We start from the raw sequence: 22,675 nt of genomic DNA on the forward strand, positions 1-22,675 counted from the left end.
TATAATTATATACAGGAGATGCCCAGGTTATACCAGCATGGTCCAGATCACTATATACAAGAAGATGTATAACTTATACCAGCTGTACATATATAATTATATACAGGAGATGCCCAGGTTATACCAGCTGTACATATATAATTATATACAGGAGATGCCCAGGTTATACCAGCATGGTCCAGATCACTATATACAAGAAGATGTATAACTTATACCAGCTGTACATATATAATTATATACAGGAGATGCCCAGGTTATACCAGCATGCTCCATATCACTGTATACAAGAAGATGTATAACTTATACCAGCTGTACATATATAATTATATACAGGAGATGCCCAGGTTATACCGGCTGTACATATATAATTATATACAGGAGATGCCCAGGTTATACCGGCTGTATATATATAATTATATACAGGAGATGCCCAGGTTATACCAGCATGTCCATATCACTATATACAAGAAGGTGTATAACTTATACCGGCTGTACATATATAATTATATACAGGAGATGCCCAGGTTATACCAGCTGTACATATATAATTATATACAGGAGATGCCCAGGTTATACCAGCTGTACATATATAATTATATACAGGAGATACCCAGGTTATACCAGCATGCTCCATATCACTATATACAAGAAGATGTATAACTTATACCGGCTGTACATATATAATTATATACAGGAGATGCCCAGGTTATACCGGCTGTACATATATAATTATATACAGGAGATGCCCAGGTTATACCGGCTGTACATATATAATTATATACAGGAGATGCCCAGGTTATACCAGCATGGTCCGTATCACTGTATACAAGAAGATGTATAACTTATACCAGCTGTACATATATAATTATATACAGGAGATGCCCAGGTTATACCAGCTGTACATATATAATTATATACAGGAGATGCCCAGGTTATACCAGCATGGTCCGTATCACTGTATACAAGAAGATGTATAACTTATACCAGCTGTACATATATAATTATATACAGGAGATGCCCAGGTTATACCGGCTGTACATATATAATTATATACAGGAGATGCCCAGGTTATACCAGCATGGTCCATATCACTATATACAAGAAGATGTATAACTTATACCAGCTGTACATATATAATTATATACAGGAGATGCCCAGGTTATACCAGCTGTACATATATAATTATATACAGGATATGCCCAGGTTATACCAGCATGGTCCATATCACTATATACAGGAAGATGTATAACTTATACCAGCTGTACATATATAATTATATACAGGAGATGCCCAGGTTATACCAGCTGTACATATATAATTATATACAGGAGATGCCCAGGTTATACCGGCTGTACATATATAATTATATACAGGAGATGCCCAGGTTATACCGGCTGTACATATATAATTATATACAGGAGATGCCCAGGTTATACCGGCTGTACATATATAATTATATACAGGAGATGCCCAGGTTATACCGGCTGTACATATATAATTATATACAGGAGATGCCCAGGTTATACCGGCTGTACATATATAATTATATACAGGAGATGCCCAGGTTATACCGGCTGTACATATATAATTATATACAGGAGATGCCCAGGTTATACCGGCTGTACATATATAATTATATACAGGAGATGCCCAGGTTATACCGGCTGTACATATATAATTATATACAGGAGATGCCCAGGTTATACCGGCTGTACATATATAATTATATACAGGAGATGCCCAGGTTATACCGGCTGTACATATATAATTATATACAGGAGATGCCCAGGTTATACCGGCTGTACATATATAATTATATACAAGAAGATGTATAACGTATACCAGCTGTATAATGTATCTTGCATGGTGTAATATTGAACTATTGTGTGCCACTGTCCCCGGTACGATGTCCTCCTTTTCAGGGTTTGATGTCCTCCTTTTTGGGGTTCTGCAAGTGGCCACCCTAGCTATGACATGAAGACAGATTCTGCGCTGACATAAGGCCAGATTCTCTGTTACGGGACCTCTCTCCTCTGCCTGGGTGCCTGGGCCTAAATGTGTGACAGTGGCCTGTTCCAGTGGTGGGTGACATGAAGCCAGATTCTTTGCTATGGCATGAAGAGACTGATTCTCTGCTGACGTGAAGCCAGATTCTCTGCTATGGGACCTCTGTCCAATTGATATTGGGTCATTTTTATTTTTTTAATTTTTATTTTAATTCATTTCCCTATCCACATTTGTTTGCAGGGGATTTACCTACATGTTGCTGCCTTTTGCAGTCCTCTAGCTCTTTCCTGGGTTGTTTTACAGCCTTTTTAGTGCCCAAAAGTTCGGGTCCCCATTGACTTCAATGGGGTTCGGGTTCGGGACGAAGTTCGGTTCGGGTTCGGATCCCGAACCCGAACATTTCCGTGAAGTTCGGCCGAACTTCTCTAACCCGAACATCCAGGTGTTCGCTCAACTCTATCAGTTAAATTTTCTGGCGAAATATACAAATTTTTGGGTGTATAGTACCACTGCTATACCTAGTAGACAGGTTAAACAAAACTAAAAATTGTCAGTTATATATTCTGGTGAAATTCACAAATTTTTGGGTGTGATGTACCACTCCTATTCCTAGTAGACCGAAAGAAAAAATAATAATTTGTCAGTTACATTTTTGGGTGAAATCCACCAATTTTTGGGTGCAATATACCCCTCTACCTAGTTACATTTTTGGGTTGACGACATACAATTTTAGACGTGAATAACCACCTGCTATGCATAGGTGACAGGGAATAAAATGTAATATATTATTCAGTAATTAATGCGCGCCACATCCTTTTCATTCAATGCTTAAAGGGCTTCTGTCACCCCACTAAAGCCTTCTTTTTTTTTTTTTTTTTTTTTTTAACTGGTTTTCGTTCTGTAGTTTCTTCAAAAAACTGACTTTTATAATATGTAAATTGCCTCTCTACCAGCAAGTAGGGCGGTTACTTGTTGGTAGCAGCCGCATCCTCCTTTTCATAATGACGCCCCCTCCTCATGTTGATTGACAGGGCAAGCGAACGCGCTCGTCCTCTGACTGGCCCTGTCTGCGTTTAAATCTCGCGCCTTCGCAGTACCGGTCTTCAGTCGGCGCAGGCGCACTGATAGGACGCTCGGGCGCTCCTTCCTCAGTGCGCCGGGTGTAGATGTGATGTCATCAGCGCAGGCGCATAGGGGATGGAGCGGCTGAGTGAGCGCCCTCCTCTCAGTGCGCCTGCGCCGACTGAAGACCGGTACGGAGCAGGCGCGAAATTTTGAACGCAGACAGGGCCAGTCAGAGGACGAGCGCGTTCGCTTGCCCTGTCAATCAACATGAGGAGGGGGCGTCATTATGAAAGGAGAATGCGGCTGCTACCAGCAAGTAGCCGCCCTACTTGCTGGTAGAGAGGTAATTTACATATTATAAAAGTCTGTTTTCCATTTCATCCACCATGACGGCCCACATTGAGATTGACCCTTGACCTCTGTAGGGGCAGGAACACATAGAGAGTTTAAATTCCCCCCACCACTCCACGCTTTCCTGCCCCTACAGGGGCCAACATGTAGAGAGAGCCCTCCTTCCAGGAGGGTAGCAGCTTTATTCTCTTACAGGAATCTCCTGCTGGCCTCCCACGGCATGAGCTAAGGCTGGCCAGCTTGGAGCAACAAGGACCCTCGTCTTAGCTTATGCTGAGGCCTGGGGTCCTTCCCTACCTTCAGACTCCCTTCCCTGTTCCGGGTAACAGTCGGGGGTGCCGGCTTCACAAGGCGCCTCGCGCGCGGCGCTTGGCGTCCTTCCTCTTCAGCTATCAGGTGACCGGCAGGGGGAGTAGGTGCGGCGCATGGAGCGCATTAGGGGCGGGCCGGGCGGCGCACGTACCTTTTCTAACAGGCTGGTGCGGCGCAGGCTCACGCCGTCAGTCGGGGCGCTGCTTGATGACGTCAGAAGCCGGGACAAGAATTAAAAAAAGAAGCGCGGTTGTCAGCTTTTGACTGCAGCACCGCGATGTCTGAAGCACCTACTCCCCGTCAGGAAGGCTCTGACCCTTCGGCCATCAGTACCGTGAGTCCCCTCTGGGGGGAAATTGTATTTCGAATTTTCCTTTTAATTTGAATTCTAAATACGGTATATCTGGTTGCTTTCTCCAGGGCAGCAAAGAAACTAAATCTAAAGCAAAGCTCTCAAAGTGCTGTGCATGCTCAAGAAGGTTACCTGAGAATTACAAAAAGAGGCTGTGCAAGCCTTGTACTGCCGAAATATGGAAGGAAGAGAAACCAGATATTCTGTCCGAAATGAAAACTTTTATTGCGGACGAAATCAAGTCCTCTTTGGCCACTATGTCTGTTCCCACTAGTGTCCCCAACCCTCCCAAGAAGCGCAAACTGTCTGTCTCCTCATCAGAGGGCGAGGATGTAGAGGAAGCTTCCGTCACATCCAGACAGATTCCTACTGAGGACCCCTTGTCAGAGGGGGAAATTTTGGAGGAAGACAAAAAAGATTTTTTCTCCACAGACTAAATGGAGGATTTACTCAGAGCAGTCAGGTCCACAATGGGAATTGAGGATACCCCTAGACCCCAGACCGTCCAGGATGAAATGTTTGGCGGCCTTAGATCCAAAACTTCCATGGTCTTCCCCATAAACGAGAATATACGGGAAATGATAATGGAGGAGTGGTCAGATCCTGAGAAGAGACTAGGTGTCCCCAAGGAGTTCAGGAACCGACTCTGTTTTGACCCAGCAGAATGCAAGATCTTCCAGACGATTTAAAAAAGATGGGGTCATCTGGAAGTAGACTTATTCACCTCCAGAAAAAATACGCAGGTAGAATGTTTTTGCTCCCTAAACCTGGAGGACGGCCCGTGGGCAATAGACGCCCTATCAATTCAGTGGAGATGGAGACTGGCTTATGCATTTCCCCAATACCTCTATTACCGCGAGTCATCCAGAAGCTTCTAGGAGAACCAACTACTTTCATCCTAATAGCCCCCCTATGGCCAAAGAGGAGTTGGTTCTCTACTCTAAAACAGCGATCGCTGGAGGATCCCTGGGAAATTCAGTTTCAGAGAGACATATTAGTCCAGGGCTCGCTTCTGCATCCAGACCCAGGAATCTTCAGACTGGCAGCCTGGATCCTGAGAGCGAAACCTTAAAGAGCAGAGGCCTGTCAGATAAGGTGATTCTCACACTCAGGGCCAGTAGAAAAAAAGTGACATCTTCCATCTACCTAAAGATCTGGAAAAGATACTGTTCTTGGTTAGGGATTGATCACCCGGACACCTCCTCTCCTCCCATCAACCAGATTCTGGACTTCCTCCAGAGCGGCCTGGAATTAGGTCTGAGACCTAGTACGCTGAAAGTACAAATATCAGCCCTCAGTACCTTCTACGACTGCAGCTTAGCCAATCACAGATGGGTCAGGAGATTTATTAGAGCAGCTTCAAGGTTAAGACCCACCCTTAAATCTAGAGCTCCAACTTGGGACTTGAACATCGTCCTAGAAGGCCTAACAAAACCTCAGTTTGTACCGCTATCAGAGATCTCTTTAAAGCACCTTTTCCTTGAAGACTGCTTTCCTGATAGCAATTACCTCAGCCAGACGTATTGGAGAACTTCAGGCCCTTTCTTGCAGGGAACCATATCTCCAAATCAGTAAAGATCACATCCGCCTAACGCTCGACCCTGGGTTCCTCCCTAAAGTAGTCTCCTCCTTCCACCAGGAACAGGAAATTTTCCTACCCTCTATCACTAGGTCCGAAGTTGCAGGGTCTGGTGATAACATGCATCTTTTAGACGTTAAGGATACAGTAATTCAATACCTGGAGGCTACCAGGGCTCTTAGGATAGATAATAATCTTCTAGTTCAATTCTCTGGAAGAAATAAAGGGAAGAAGTTAGCTAAATCCTCCATAGCTAGATGGATCGGGTCCACCATCGAGTGTTGCTACAGGATACAGGGCAAACCCAGTCCCGGCAATATTAAAGCCCACTCCACTAGGGCCACTGCCTCTTGGGCTGAAAAAAGAGGCGTCTCACTGGACCAGATTTGTAAGGCCACAACCTGGGCTAGCGCAAACACCTTTGTAAGACACTATCGTCTTAATCTTCCGGACTCGAATGAGGCTCTTTTTGGCCGGAAGGTTTTACAGGCGATATCCCCACCCATGTAGTCATTTGATACATCTCAATGTGGGCCGTCATGGTGGATGAAATGGAAAAACCGCAATTAGACTTACCGGTAATTCCGTTTCCTTGAATCCACCATGACGGCCCCGTACTATTCCAATCCCCCAAAAATTTTTACAAAATAACAAAAAAAAAAAAGAAAAACACATATAATATATGTAGGTATATAAAAAATAAAATACGAGTTTAAGGGTATGAATCAATATCTTTTTACTCTTTTCCACCTTTCGGATAATTTTGTAAAGCACTGAGGAGGTGGAGGGGTGGGGGGAATTTAAACTGTGTTCCTGCCCCTACAGAGGTCAAGGGTCAATCTCAATGTGGGCCGTCATGGTGGATTCAAGGAAACGGAATTACAAGTCTAATTGGGTTTTTTTTTTTTTTTTTTTTTTTTTTTAAAGAAACTACAGAACGAAAATCAGTAAGAGCATTATATATTGATATATCGCAGTATAAGGAATTTTTTTAGCCAAAAAAAAAAAAAAGACTTTAGTGGGGTGACAGAAGCCCTTTAAACTTTGAAAAGTTGTCACACTTTTACGCTTTTATAATTTCTCCCATATTTCAACTCTAATTTTTTATTTGAAAAAAATGAATCCTCCCTTGGATGTGGTCTCTCTTTCTCACGCTCACTCTCTGGCCTGGAACCCTGATTCCCCGCCACCCGTGATCACCATGGTAAGCGCATAAAAGAACATCGAAAGTTGATAGAGCAGATATCAAATTGGATCGTGAACATCACGGGGACGTGCGACATGGTGGGGAAGTAAGTGTGCACACACCTACACGAACTGACTGACAGGGGTCAGCCCATGCAACTTCTGGGTCTCCAAATTGGGCACATGGCCTGAGCTTGCCCTTTACCCCTTGGAGGTGCTGGCCTACCCTACAGCCAGTGTATTGTCTGAACGTGTGTTTAACATGACTGGAGGGGGTTATCACAGGTTATATTTCCCAATGTTTTGGGGTGTACCCTAATTTTAAAAATTAAAATTGAAAACCAAAAAGCAGTGTAGGCTACCTCCTCCTCCACCACCGCTTCCACCTACACCGCCACATCCACGGCCTCCTCAACCTCCTACTCCATATGGACCTGGTCCTCCTAGATCAAGATTATATATTTTATATTTATATGTATTTTATGTTATTTTAAGTAATTTCCTTATCCACATTTGTTTGCAGAGCACTTGCCATGCTCTTAAGCACATTTTGACGCCATTTTCAGCCCTCTAGCCCTTTCCATGACATTTTTACAGCCATTTTAGTGCTCAAAAGTTCGAATCCCCATTGACTTCAATGGGGTTCGGGGTCAAGTTTGGTTCCCGAACTCGAACTTTTTTCCGAAGTTCGGTCGAACCCGAACATCCAGGTGTCCGCTCAACTCTAGTCATAAATCCTCACATTCTCTCTCTCTTTCTCAGTGGGTTGGCTCTACTCTGTGTGATATATTGTGTATTTGAACCCAATCAGATATCTCTACCGCCACAAATTTAGGTCTATTTCTGTTTAATAAATGACCACCTTAATGTTCCCAATTTTATTCATTATCCTAATATTTTCTCTTGCATAGGGAAAACCAGAGTCTGCATTATATTACCACAATAAAAACCTGGGCAAACTGGTCAGCAACCTATTTGCTGCTGGAACTGAGACCACCTCAACCACTCTGCGATGGGGCATATTGTTAATGATGAAATATCCTGAAATCCAAAGTAAGTAATAAATACCAGACCCTTATAAAGTACTGTATGAAATGTAACAGATGTGAACATGCATTGCCATATCTATGCAACATGTTCTGGTATTGCGATGGGCACCAAATTAACCTCATAAGTAGAGATGAGCAAATTTTTTAATTTTTTGATTTGGCCGAATTTGTCAATTTTTTTTATTCGATCCGAATTTTATTCGATCCTGGCTGCAGAGAGCCTTTATAGGGGTGTAGAACTCTGTGCCTTGCAGTAACACACATAGGAAGTCTGCTTGTAGACAGAGGTACGACTACAGCACTCATCCAAAAGGCTTACGTGGGTGCACGTCCCTGGATGATTTCTTCCACCCAAGAAATCTCTACAAGTCCTCAATGTTTAGTTTGAGACAGCACACCAAATGATCTTCAGAAAATTGATACTTTTTATTGATATTTTTTTTTTTTCAACATCAGTGGTACATATTATAGCAACGTTTAGGGAGTCTGCTGTGGTAGTGAAATAATTCTGTGAGTCAGTATGACACGCAGATGACAGGCGTCGCTCTTAGAATCACTGCACACTTCACTTATTTAGTAGTCACGGGGCCAAAACTGACCAAATAACTCAAGTGTTAACTCAGCCTTACAGGTCAATGTTAGCGCACTCCTTTTACACAATCGTCAGCTGATTCCACATACGTAGATGTCTACAGAACCTGTTCTATTAAACGCTTATACAAGTAGAGCCCCCCCGTCAGAGTGTAGAGGGTGTCAGCAGTAAGTTTGTGTTGACATCACTGATTTATAACCCCCCAAGAACAATAACCGCCAAGAAACAGATTCTGTCTGTGGAACATCCGCCTTCACTCGCTCAGCATTTGGTCAGTAAACCATTAGTATTGCTAATGCCAAAAAAAAACAGGAGTGGATCTAAAACAGAGATGACACGTGACTGGAATATTTGCATGTCTACTGTGTCTTGTACCCACTTACTTTAAATTAGCCTTAGTATGTGCAGGTCTCACAGCCGCTGTAACAGAACGGTAAGAGCGGTATAACATGTAGTAAGCACTGCAGGGATCATGTCTAAGACATGTAAGACGTACGGGGGGGTCCCCAACATTGTGGACCAAGGTCCGAGATGAGAGTCGTCCATGTGTTCAATACTGGATGTTATTGATGGCCAGCTCCATGATGAATCCTAATACTCAGATTAGGTAGTCTTTACTGAAGAACTTCACTTTCCTTCACAATGTGCTGATGCCACAGATGCCGTCATCTTGACGAGCTGGGTTGCTGATAAGAGGATTCTAAAGTGTCTGAAGAAATGTTAGTAAAGACATTGGAATATATTGTCTACTTCCTCCAACGTGACCTCGTCCTTTGATTTATGAATATCATTCCATAAAGTCTTGAAGTCCTCTGCGTGGATGGCATAAGAAATGTCCATGTGAGGTTTGGGCACAAAGAAAAAAAGCTCTGTGGCTGACACTGATCCAGACACGTCATACCCGGTCCACATCGCTGCTAGCCACGTATGGTCCTGAGAACTGATCACCAGCTTACCAAAACAACAGTCAAAGTTTCTTTGGAACCACGTCCCTACAATAGCCGTGAGCACTTCAGGGCCATTATACAGGAAGAGCGGGAGTGAAGTAAATGTCTATAGTAACACCGCCAATAGGTCGTCCTCTGTGTACGTCCCGCAGAACCAACCTGTCCACACAATCCGGTCCTCTGTGCTTGCCTTGGTGAGTGGAGGCTTGGATGAAATCTGTATAAGCACAGCCAGTGGATCTCTGTCCTTTCTTTTTAGTCCAGGTAAACAGGAAAGTTTGACTTTTAGGTTCAGCTCTGAGCGCACTTCAATGGTTAGACCCTTCTGCTTCTCGGCAGCTATGTGGGCAGACAGGTGCTTGGAATATGCTTTCCTGCTGGTGTATGAGAAATTATACATCGGTGTCATGCTGTACAGAGTCCATTGTTTTTGAAGGAGCAAAGCACCCTGTGCCGGATCAAGAGTTTACTCCAAAGGGGTGCACTGCAGGATTTTTCTTTTAGACAAGCTTCGCAATGCAGACCGTCAATGTGCAGAGGTCAAGCTTCCGGGAGGATATATCGAGCTGTGAAAATGACTGCTCCTTCGTGCCGATGACCTACTTCTGGGGGTTAAAACCCTATTGATAAATGATGTTCCCGTTCACTGACTGTAAACAGAGATCTTGACAGACAAATGTATCATTGATAGACACATTTATCAAACTATGCCGCCATCTTCCTAGGCGCCACGTCTCTAATCCCCTGACCAGCCAGATTTACAAGCATCTGTTCCAGGACATGAAGCAGTGGCATGACGTTGTTCATCCCGTAATCCTGGCGACTGACAAATACCATGGCCTCCTCAAAGGTCCTGAACAAACGGCAGATATCGCGTATGAGCTGGATGAAGAGGCCGATACTTCAGCAGAAGAGGAAGCAGGAGAAGCCAGAGACCTTTCTTGGTTTTTGAGGGGTCTACTCCACTGCAGCTCGTGCTTTGCACTTAAATGCCTGGTCATGCAGGTTGTGCTCAGGTTGAGAATGTTTATGCCACGCTTCAGGCTCTGATTGCACAGCATGCAAACCACTTGTGTCTTGTCGTCAGCACATTGTCTGAAGAATTGACACGCCAGGGAACTCCTTGGAGCTGGCTTTCGTGTGCTCTGTCCCTTGCTGCGGTGGGCAGTAGGAGGCGTACTGTCTAGAGGACGGCCGCTCCGCTTTTGCACCCTGCTCCCTCTTCTGCTGTGCTGGTGGCTCTGTGCGACCACCGCCTCTTCCTCCGAACTACATAGGTCACTCGCATGACCTTGATTCCATGTGGGGTCAAGGACCTCATCGTCCTCCACATCTTCCCCCCAGTCTTCACCCCTGCCATCCTTGTCGTTCTGCACACTTTCGAAAGCCCCAGCAGTTGGCACCTGTGTTTTGTCATCATCCGAGACGTTCTGTGATGGTCCTCCCATGTACTCATCTTGAAAAATAAGTGGTTGGGCATCGGTGCACTCAATCTCTCCCACTTCTGGGGCAGGGCTAGGTGGATGGCCTTGGCAAACCCTACTAACTGAGTCATCAAAAAGCAGAAGACTGCTGCATGACTTGGGGCTCAGACTGCTTGGCTGATTTGCAAGGGGGTGAGGTGAAAGACTGATGGACATCGGTTGCAGACGCCAACTGTGGTCTTTTAGCAGGAGACTGGGTGGGAGACAATGTGAAGGAACTGGATCCACGGTCAGCAACCCAATATACTATCGCCTGTACTTGTTCAGGCCTCACCACTCGTAGAGCCGCATTAGGCTTGACCAAATACCGCTGCAGGTACTGTCGCCTAGTCACACCTGAGGAAGGGTTTTCACTTGTGCGTGTAGCTAGCACAGATCGACCATGTCCTCTCCCTGCAACCGGAGCTCCACCAGCAGCACCACGACCTGGACCACGTCCCTTATTTGATGCTCTCCTCATATTTTTCGAATTTAGGATCTTGCCCTAAATGTGTGTTTAATAGTAGAATAGAACGACAGTATGAACAGGGTGTGTCTCACACGCCCTGAACGAGACTAGGCCTCAATTAAAGATTTGTGCACCAAATGGCTGTATTTCAAATATCAAACCCAAATATATAAAGGGTGTATCTCACAATGACATATGCAGCAAAGGCTGCAAAAATTATTTTTTTTTGCCCAAACGGGTGTTTGTTTAATAACTGAATTTGGCAGCAGTATATAACCCTGAAATTTCAAACCTCAAGATGCTATGAGGCCTGAAAATTTGTGTATTTTGCACAAAAAAAGGTCCTTAATTAATAAAAGAATCAAACCCCTGTATTTAAAGGGTGTATCTCACATGCTCTGAACAAGACTAGGCCTTCTTTTAATTTTCTTTGCCCAAAATGGCTGATTAGAACCCCTGTATATACAGGGTGTATCTCACACGCCCTGATCCACACTAGGACGCTATCAAAGAATTGTGCCCAAAATGGCTTTATTTCAAATAACTGAGAAGAAAGACAGTATGTAAAGGCGGCATCTCACAATGACATCTGCAGCAAAGGCTGCCAACTACATTTTTGTGTTTGTTTAATAACTGAATTTGACAGCAGTATATAACCCTGGAATTTTACATGTGCTGATGCTGCAAGGCCTGAAAAATAGTGGAATCTAGCAAAAAAGTGTGTCTTTAAAAACATAGAAAATGATGGCTGTATTTCTAGCTTTAATTGCACATTGCAAATCACAATTTTTTGGGCAATTTACAACATCTGGATTAGTCAATCTCCCAAAAGCTCAGATGCCGTGCTGGTGCACTAAGCTTGCATAAAATGGCCACCTTTTTTTTCGGTCACTGGGCTCAGGGCAGGATAAAAAAATTGTGCCCTGCACCCACACAACACAATGTATGTAGATCGCTGAGTTAGATTCACGTTTTGAGCAAAGATTTTCTCCTATTGTCTCCCTGAAATCACCAGCAGCATCCTCTCCCTACACTAAGCACAGCAGAGTGACGTGCAGCGCTACGTGACTCCAGCTTATATAGAGGCTGGGTCACATGCTGCATTGGCCAATCACAGCCATGCCATTAGTAGGCATGGCTGTGAGGGCTTCTAAGGGCACAGGGTTAAACGCTTGTTGATTGGCTGCTTTGCAGCCTTTCAAAAAGCAGCAAGAAATCGACTAACACCGAACCCGAACTTTTACTGAAATGTCCGGGTTCCAAAAATCCTAAAGTTCGGGTTCGCTCAACCCTAGCTACAGTACCTACATATATGGTAACATCAATCAGTACCTACAGCTTACTCATATACCGGTGCTTGCACCTGCCATCTTTTATAAATCTCAGGCTGCTCGCAGCACACTCAGGTCCCCTAATCCAAACAATGATGCCCAGTCGGCTACATAAATCGTTCCACTCTTAACATCTATGCTTCTGTTACTAGCTTGTGTTACTAGCTCGATGCGTTTCTTGTGCTGATAAACAGCCTTTCATCAGGAGCTAAACCTAAGACACACGCATGGATCGTGGTGTATCAATATGTGTTGCACAATTGGAGTGGGTATCAATCCATCCTTGCAGATCACATCCACCTAATAATATATGCTGATTGTCTTAACTGGAGTAGATGGGATCTTCCAGCAAGACAATGCGACAAGTCACATGGCAAGAAATTTCGGATATTGATTGGACATGCATGACAAAGACTTCCAATACTATCCTGACCCCCTAATTCCCCAGACTTTAACCCTGTCTTGTTAATTTGTGGATCTTCCCCCACACACCCTCCAGCAGCTGTGGCATGCACAGCAGTCCGCATGGCCCTAGATAACCTGTGACAACCTACCAGGACCTTCCAGAGTTACTCTCAGCCCTTCTAGCTGCTGTACATGCTGTCTCGACTGTGTAGTAAAAATTCAGTATATGTCAGAATCTACTAAACTAAAGTACATTTGTTTTTTATTTTTTTCATATTGTTTAATTAATCAGAATTTTGGTAAATAAAAGTCACATTGTAACTGACAAAATAAATTATTTTAACCTAATAGAAAAAGTGCAAAGTGAAATAGAAAATGTTATTGGATCTGCTCAACCTCAAGTAGAACATAGGAAGGAAATGCCATATACTGACGCTGTCATTCATGAAATTCAAAGATTTGGTGACATTGTGCCTGGAAGCCTCCCACATGCCACAACGAAGGACATCACATTCAGAGGTTATTTTCTTCCAAAGGTGGGAAGGTTTATTTACTCATTACAGTTCTTTACAGTTTAACAAGGAATCTTAGGGCTCTTTCACACTTGCGTTGTTCTTTTCCGGCATAGAGTTCCGTCGTCGGGGCTCTATGCCGGAAAAATCCTGATCAGGATTATCCCAATGCATTCTGAATGGAGAGAAATCCGTTCAGGACCGGAACGTTTTTTGGCCGGAGAAAATACCGCAGCATGCTGCGCTTTTTGCTCCGGCCAAAAATCCTGAACACTTGCCGCAAGGCCGGATCCGGAATTAATGCCCATTGAAAGGCATTAATCCGGATCCGGCCTTAAGCTAAACGTCGTTTCGGCGCATTACAGGATCCTACGTTCAGTTTTTTCTGAATGGTTACCATGGCTGCCAGGACGCTAAAGTCCTGTTTGCCATGGTAAAGTGTAGTGGGGAGCGGGGGAGCAGTATACTTGCCGTCCGTGCGGCTCCAGGGGCGCTTCAGAGTGACGTCAGGGCGCCCCACGAGCATGGATGACGTGATCACATGGATCACGTCATCCATGCGCATGGGGCGCTTTGACGTCATTCTGGAGCGCCCCGGGAGCCGCACGGACGGTAAGTATACTGCTCCCCCGCTCCCCACTACTACTATGGCAACCAGGACTTTAATAGCATCCTGGCTGCCATAGTAACACTGAACGCATTTTGAAGACGGATCAGTCTTCAAATGCTTTCAGTTCACTTGAGGTGTTACGGATCCGGCGGGCACTTCCGGCAAATGGAGTACACGACTGATCCGGACAACGCAAGTGTGAAAGAGCCCTTATAGGGAATGTATCATGTATTTAAATGTATGAGCAATTCAGCAGTGCGTGTGTGTTTTATGACCGCCATGATAACTAGAAGGTAATAGTCAGAAAAATTTGAATTGGATAATACAGTTTTCAAAAATAAAAAATCCTTCTCCAGATACATGTAGTGACAATGATGCTGTTTATCTGTGTATACTGCATGGTGTTGCTCTTCTGCTTGATCAAGGCTTTCAAACATAAAGAACAGTTATCTGTACTAATAATTAACCACTTTCTACTGTTTGAGATGACTCTGCTAACCTTGTCTGAGTCTATACAGCTAAGCTACAGAAGGTAGAAGGTGTCAGCTTGTTGTCTGTGTTCCATGAGACAGAGTGAAAATAGGTCATCCTTAGAAATTCTCCATCTATCCATCAGGTTTTATACTTCAGGTGATTAAAGCTGTTTCCATCAGCAGATATCCATGTGAATGATGAGCTTTTAGAATATTTTTCAGTGAATATTTATGAATGCTGGACCTTTTGAAAATTGTATATGGTAATGTATGTCTTATCTTATGTTACCCTCCAGGGTACAACTGTCATCCCATTGCTTCACTCTTCACTGAGAGATAAAGCTTACTTTGAGAAGCCAGAAGAGTTTCATCCTGGACACTTTCTTGACCCAAATGGAAAGTTTAAGAAGAATGAAGCTTTTATCCCCTTCTCTTTAGGTAACAATAATTTTCATACTTTTGTGGTATTTAGCTCTGGTAATAGCAATTCAATCCAATGAACCATACAAATTCTGACTTAAAGGGGTTGGCCACTTTCTGGCTACTGTTGATCAAGTCATTCATAAGATGATTAAATGGCACTTACAAATATAATCTTTCTCAAAATTTTATACACTTCAGAAAGTCTTTTTGTGCTGTTTGCATGGCGGTCCTATCCATAAAATGGCTGCTGATGTAGGGCCATGTCAACAGGCAACCCGCCTACAAATACGTTTTTCCCGATATCTGCAATTTCACAGTTGTGAGTTTAGTGCAGGTGTAGTGTGTTAGAATGGAGGAGGCAGAGTTGTCTGGTCACGTGACCCTCCATCAGGGGCCATGTTATGGAATGGACCTCTACATGAACAGCACAGAAGATTTGCCTAAGAAGGGGACAGAATATTAACAAAGGCTTTATTAGAAAGTGCCATATCATCTTACAAGTTGGTCAACAGTAGCCAGAAAGTGGCCAACCCCTTTAAATTTTGTCTTGTTCAGCTACAATTTTGCTTGACTCTATACTGCATTCCTTTAGAGGCATTCCGTTTTGATCCATCATAATAGAGGTCTATGGGCAAGAATAACAGATTCATCTAGTTTCTGTTATGCAGGACGGAAAATAAAGTCCTGTTGAGAGGACCTGTCCTGTATTTTTATTTTTTTTGCATAATTCCCATCAGATTAGTATCAGCAACAAATTACTAGCTATATTTACATATGTGCTCCTTATCCATTTGTAGAACATGTTTTTCATTCTTTTGGGTGATCCTCAATATGCCATAGGAGCTGACTATTTCTGTACCATATGGCTAACATTGTCATTTTTGCCTACTGGGATACAGTACATATCTAATATGATTTGATATTTTTTGAATAATTTGGGATGTTATACCTCCTTTTATTTGGGATGGTTTCTTCATAGGTTATGATATTTTCCAACTTGTTGTCAGTATTGTGATCACAGCAGCATCAGCTGTTTTAATCATTAAACTGAATTAGAAAGGAAAGATTTGTAGCAGAAATGGTTGGACTTTTAATGGAAAGTACTGTAAATGAGGGTATATGAGAATGTGGTTATATTTTACTGGAGTTGTGCCTTTAATATTCAAACATACATGGTAATGTACTGGGTGGGCCATTTATATGGATACACCTTAATAAAATGGGAATGGTTGGTGATATTAACTTCCTGTTTGTGGCACATTAGTATATGTGAGGGGGGAAACTTTTCAAGATGGGTGGTGACCATGGCGGCCATTTTGAAGTCAGCCATTTTGAATCCAACTTTTGTTTTTTCAATAGGAAGAGGGTCATGTGACACATCAAACTTATTGGGAATTTCACACGAAAAACAATGGTGTGCTTGGTTTTAACGTAACTTTATTCTTTCATGAGTTATTTACAAGTTTCTGACCACATATAAAATATTTTCAATGTGCTGCCCATTGTGTTGGATTGTCAATGCAACCCTCTTCTCCCACTCTTCACACACTGATAGCAACACCGCAGGAGAAATGCTAGCACAGGCTTCACCATTCACATAAAAGTTTGCCTCGTCACTGAACAAAATCTTCTGCGTAAACTGAGGGTCCTGTTCCAATTTTTGTTTTGCCCATTCTGCAAATTCAGTGCGCCGATCTGGGTCATCCTCATTGAGATGCTGCAGTAACTGGAGTTTGTAAGGGTGCCATTTGTGAGTAGCTAATATCCGCCGAAGGAATGTTCGACCAATGCCACTCTACAGTGACATGCGGCGAGTGCTACGCTGTGGGCTCTTGCTGAATGAAGCTAGGACAGCCACTGATGTTTCTTCATTAGAGACAGATTTCATGCGTCCACATTTTGGCAAATCCAACACTGAACCAGTTTCACGAAACTTAGCAAGCAGTTTGCTAACAGTAGCATGGGAGATGGGTGGTCTCGTAGGGTGTCTTGCATTGAAATCTGCTGCAATGACCCGGTTACTGCGTTCACCAGACATCAACACAATTTCTATCCGCTCCTCACGTGTTAACCTCGGCGACATGTCAAAGAATAAAGTTACGTTAATACCATTGTTTTTCTTGTGAAATTCCCAATAAGTTTGATGTGTCACATGACCCTCTTCCTATTGAAAAAACAAAAGTTGGATTCAAAATGGCCGACTTCAAAATGGCCGCCATGGTCACCACCCATCTTGAAAAGTTTCCCCCCTCACATATACTAATGTGCCACAAACAGGAAGTTAATATCACCAACCATTCCCATTTTATTAAGGTGTATCAATATAAATGGCCCACCCTGTATATTAAAAATCATAACATTTCTTGCATGTAAAACAAGGCCTCAGGCATGTCAATGAAACAAATTGAAAATAATACAAAATGTTGCTGGTCATTAAGGTCTTCACAGGTCTTAAAGGGGTTGTCCGGGTTCAGAGCTGAACCCGGACATATTCCCATTTTCACCCAGGCAGCCCCCCCTGACAAGAGCTTCGGAGCAGTTCATGCTCCAATGCTCTCCTTTATCCTGTGCTAAGTCGCGCAGGGCTGAGGCATTTTCTGGAGTTCTGGCTTCCGCCCAGCAGTGAGCCCCGGTGACATCACCGGCACTGATGGGAGGGCTTTAGCACTGTCCTAGACTGTAAAACGGCTAGGGCAGCGCTGAAGCCCGCCCATCAGAGCCAGTGACTTCACCGAACGCACTGTTGGGCAGAAGACTCTGCCTGGCAGTGTGTTCTTGTAAACAAAAGAGACCTTGCCCTGCGTGATCCAGCACAGGGCAAGGGAGAGCATTGGAGCATTAACTGCTCCAATACTCTTGTCAGGGGGGCTGCCTGAACCCGGACACCCCTTTTTAAGGGGTCAAACCTCTCATTTTTAATGTTTTTCATCCAAAAAGACAGCAGGAGTATACAAGCATAAACAATTTGTGTTGGTCTTACAGATATCTGTCAATTATTTAGGAAAGAAGTATTTAAATGAATACATGGAAATTACATGTTCTAAAAGACCGTTAGGTCCGTTACCCAGAAATCTACATATTTTAAGTGTCCCCACTGCATATTGTTATAATGCTATTGTCACTGTATTTAATGTATCAGGTCCCATAGGCTGTGTATGAAGAATGAACTGAGGGAGGTCCCTAGTGACTAAATAGGGCTGGAACCACTCCCTTCCTCTGTAGTAGGAAGTTACTTCAGTCTTGTGTAAAATGTAGCAGTGTGGAGCAGAAACACAGGGAATCCTCCTGCCCTGTGGATTTTAAATCACCAAAGTGATAGTTTTCTATGCCAGGAAAAGAGATGTTACAGAAGGTTTAGTGGTCACACTAAAGAGCATTGCAGAGTATTTGGTCATACAAAGGTAATGCACTTAAATTGAGGCTACAGAAATCCCTGCATGTGGTGGGAGGGTAACAAGCTTCAAGCTTCCCACCATATGAAACAGGATTGAAAGGATCAACTGTCCAGAGATGGCATTCCACTTAAGATACTGTAGTTTCTAAGTATATCCAGAAAGAGATGTTGCACCCCTTAGCCGGGAAAAGAAAAGGTTGCACCCTGGAAATTGGAAACTGCATTTGAGGTGTAGCTTATCTGTTAATTGTTTCAGTAAAGTTACAGTGAATTTGCTCCAATTGACTCAAGATTCAGGGAACCTGCCTTACACCCCACAAAACAACACAAAAACATCAGCTGATTCTGCTCTGCAACTTGTTGTCCACATACCATTATCATCCTGGTCTTATCACCTGTAATGTTGTCTTTCTTTGTCTTTTTTGCTTTACGCAGGTAAAAGAAGTTGTGCCGGAGAGAACTTAGCAAAAATCGAACTGTTCCTGTTCTTCACAACCCTTCTACAGAACTTCACATTCCAGGCCCCACCTGGAGCAAAGCTAGATTTTACCCCAGCATTAGGGTTTATTAATGCCCCACTACCCCATGAAATCTGTGCAATCCCTCGCAGATAAGACCTATTTACAGCAGTGTAAATTAAATCATCCTTCCAATTTGAATGCTCTTTCTGTAAACGACTAGATAATCTAGATGAGCAGGGCTAGGGAAATGTTCTTCTCGGGCATTTCGCTTATTGATGCATTTCCCATTACAACAATAGAAGCTTAAATACAGATTGTATGTTGAGCATCCATAGTCTTACATGACTGAAATATTGCATTATCTAGAAGGTATAGTCTGCCATTACTGAAACATTGTGGAAGCAAATGTTCAGTTTCCTTAATCTTTGTTAGAGAATTAGCAGTTTCATACTAAATTCTGACCAACAGAATGGCTTCTACTACAAGTCAATTTGAATGTAGATCAACGATAATGGGAAATTTCACATTCCCATGTTTTCTCTTAGGTTATAGGCTTCTGTAAATGGCTCGCAAACTGCAGAAGGTCATAAGACAGCCTGTGGTCTGCTGATGGGTTATATGGGTTGCTGTCAGCAGGTAGACCTTCCTCCGGCTGCCTTGCTCTACTTTTGGCTTGTTCTTTCTTTATTCATTAATAAAAATACACACTGCTAAAGCTAGTTCTGCGATACTTACCAATACACATTATGGGTAGTTTTTAAAATTTCTTGTAGTATTCTTGTATTATGATGACTAAATTAAAAGTGCAATAAAAATTTATACAGAGTATGCAATTGTGTGCCTTTTTAAGTTATTTTTAAACTTTTATCTCTTTTTTCATAGTTTAAGGTTTCCTAGAGTGTTTCTCTTTTGAGGCTAAAGTAAGCCTGGTCATCACAAAGCCATTTGCAGAGGAGACACTGTAGACTTTTAATTTAACCCTCATGACCGAACAATTTTTTCATATTATTATTTTTTATTTTTTTTTATATTTTTACTTCCAGCCTTTTCCAAGGCCTTAAAGGGGTTGTCTCATCATAGACAATGGGGGCATATCGCTAGGATATGCCCCCATTGTCTTATAGGTGCGGGTACCACCTAGATCTAGAACGGAGCTTCGCAAGTTAAGGAGGGCGCACTGTGCATGTGCAGCCGCCCTCCATTCATTTTCTATGGGGCCGGCGAAAATAGCCAAGCGCTGGCTCGGCTATTTCCGTCGGCCCCATACAAATGAATAAATGCGGAGGCCGCGCATGCGCAGTACGCTCCCATTCACTTCTATGGGTAGCCGTCTTGGTGGTGACCAGAGTCCTCCAGTCACCACCTTGCGGGGCTCCGTTCTCTATATAGGTGCGGGTCCGGCACCTATAAGATAATGGGGGCATCCTAGTGATATGCCCCCATCGTCCATGATGAGACAACCCCTTGAACTTTTTTTTATTTTTTTTCCATTCACATAGCCATAAGAGGGCTTTTTTTTTTTTGTTAGACAAGTTGTACATTCTAATGGCACCATTTATGGTTGCATACAATGTAGTGGAAAGCGGGGGAAAAAATCCAAATGGAGTGGAATTATAAAAATTCTGCCACAGTTTTATGGGTTTTGCTTTTACAGTGTTTCCTATGTGGTAAAACAGACCTGTTACTTTCATTTTTTGGGTCGGTATGACTATGAAAATACCACATATGTATAGTTTTTGTTTTAGTTTTAATATTGAAAAAAATAAAAACTTAGGAAAAAAAATGTTTCTTTGCATCGTCATTCAGAACTTTATATGTATACATAGCTGTTTAAGGGCTCAGTTTTTGTAGGGCGATCTGTACATTTAATTGATACAATTTTGTAATGTGTGTTGTGTGTTTTTGTTTTTATTTGTTTTCTGGTCGCTTCACCTCCCACAAAAAACAAGCAAATTTTTAAAAACTTTCCTTTTTATTTTTTTATTTTACACTTCTTAATTCCCCTGGGGAACTTGAAGAACCAATGATTAGATTGTTTCTCATTTAGACTCCAATGTATTAGCATTAGCAATATGAGAATTTCACTGTGTTCCTATGCGGCAGCTTTGGATCTTTCAGATGGACCGAGGCTGACGCACACTCCATCTGGCACCCCCAATCCATGCTAGGGGGAGCCAGCGCACAGCCAGGAGTGCTTTCTCCTGTTTTTTTTTTTTTTTACCTCCGATGCCGTGGTTACATCTGAAGGGGCTAAATGTGTGTGATTGGGTTTAAAACAGCAGGCACCCAATGTCTATGTAGCAGTGGGCTTGTGAGAGGGCGCCATCTTTAAATACTCAACCGCTGACGTATATATTCGTTATTGGGAACAGGTTAAAGAGGACCTGCTACCAAAGCAAAAAAATGTACTGTCCTGAGCATGGCATACTTTAATCTACGTCCCTCCACTTGCCTTCCATGTTCTTCAGTTATTCCCCCTTAAAGTTACAGCTCCACACATGTCATCAGAAGTGACTATTCAGAGGTGTGGCCAGTCCCTCCTTTCTTTTTGTAGTGGACATTTTCCATGGTGCCTGTTACAGAGATACTGCAGAGCTATCTTACAAGAACAGCATCTCACTCAGACTGGAGTGAGACGTCCCAAGAATTGCTGGAGTCCAGCAACCATTACCGCCAAGAAGAAATGGAGACGAGCAGCTGCCACCACTGAGAAGAGATGAGTAGTGTTGCCAAGAATGTAGGTCATCCCTAGGCAACGAGCAGTGTCTGCGCATTCCTCTAGGCAATCAGCAATGTCTGTATATTCCCCTAGGCAACAAGCACTTGTGCACATATAGATGTGGTTCTTTGGTGGCATACAGGCACATGCCTCTTAGGCCATATACAGGCGTGTATGGCTGAAACCTGTGTTTCTCAAGGGGGCATATGGACAATTGTGTTTCTCTGTAGGCATATGGACAAATCTGTTTCCCAACCGGGTATATGGACAGCTAAGCTTCTCAAGGGGCCATATAGACATCCCTGTTTTTTATGTTCAAACAATTTTTATTGTACATTTTTGTCTCATAAGTACAAAAAGTTTTTAAAGACCATTATGTAAATATCCGTGACAATGAGAATGACATCTTATGCATTACAAGACATCTGATAACACTTATAATTCCAAGTGTAAAATGATAAACCAAAGCATAAGAATAGTGAAATACAAATTAAATTATATATAACGGGGAAGGGGGGGGGGAGGGAAGGAAGGGCAAAAAAGGGGGGGGGGGAGGATGTTGCAGCGTACGTTTCAGCACCACTCAGAGAGCAACTCTTTGGGCCCCTCCAACCTTTGGATAAAGGAGGTGTTTCTTTAATTAAATTGGAAGCCTCTGTATATTATCCAAGGGTTCCATATTTTTTGGAATACCTGGGTGGATCTGTTTTCCCAACCTGCTATTTGTTCCATCCTATATAGATCATCGCATCTAAGTTCCCACGTACCCAATGAGGGAGGGGATGTATCTCGCCATTTGGCTGCCACTAATACTCTCGCAGCTGCCAGAAAGTGTGAAATGAGACGTTTAATCAAGCTTGAACTCTTTATTTTGTCCATTAAGTTCAATAGACAAATCTGTGGAGAAGGTTGTACAGGAATCTTACATATCCTTGTGATTGTTGAGCAGATCTGTTTCCAATAGTCTCCAATTATC

The 22,675-nt window shown here is 43.0% G+C and overlaps 1 protein-coding gene across 4 annotated transcripts in view; it reads left to right on the forward strand.

The window, feature by feature from the left end:
* The window catches only part of LOC120997252 (cytochrome P450 2C25-like), a 44,410-nt gene extending 24,602 nt beyond the window's left edge, over window positions 1-19,808 (forward strand). For 3 of the 4 annotated variants that reach the window (XM_040427261.1, XM_040427260.1, XM_040427262.1), the window contains exons 7-10: window positions 7,763-7,904; window positions 13,459-13,643; window positions 14,999-15,140; window positions 18,955-19,808. In XM_040427261.1, coding sequence (XP_040283195.1) covers window positions 7,763-7,904; window positions 13,459-13,643; window positions 14,999-15,140; window positions 18,955-19,133 — 648 coding nt within the window. In that variant the 3' untranslated portion in view covers window positions 19,134-19,808. The remainder of the gene's footprint in view (window positions 1-7,762; window positions 7,905-13,458; window positions 13,644-14,998; window positions 15,141-18,954) is intronic. The other variant, XR_005778132.1, reaches the window with a different exon arrangement.
* The last annotated feature ends 2,867 nt before the right edge of the window (window positions 19,809-22,675 follow it).

This window comes from Bufo bufo, chromosome 4, assembly GCF_905171765.1.
Source record: "Bufo bufo chromosome 4, aBufBuf1.1, whole genome shotgun sequence".
NCBI classification, from domain to species: Eukaryota; Metazoa; Chordata; class Amphibia; order Anura; family Bufonidae; genus Bufo; species Bufo bufo.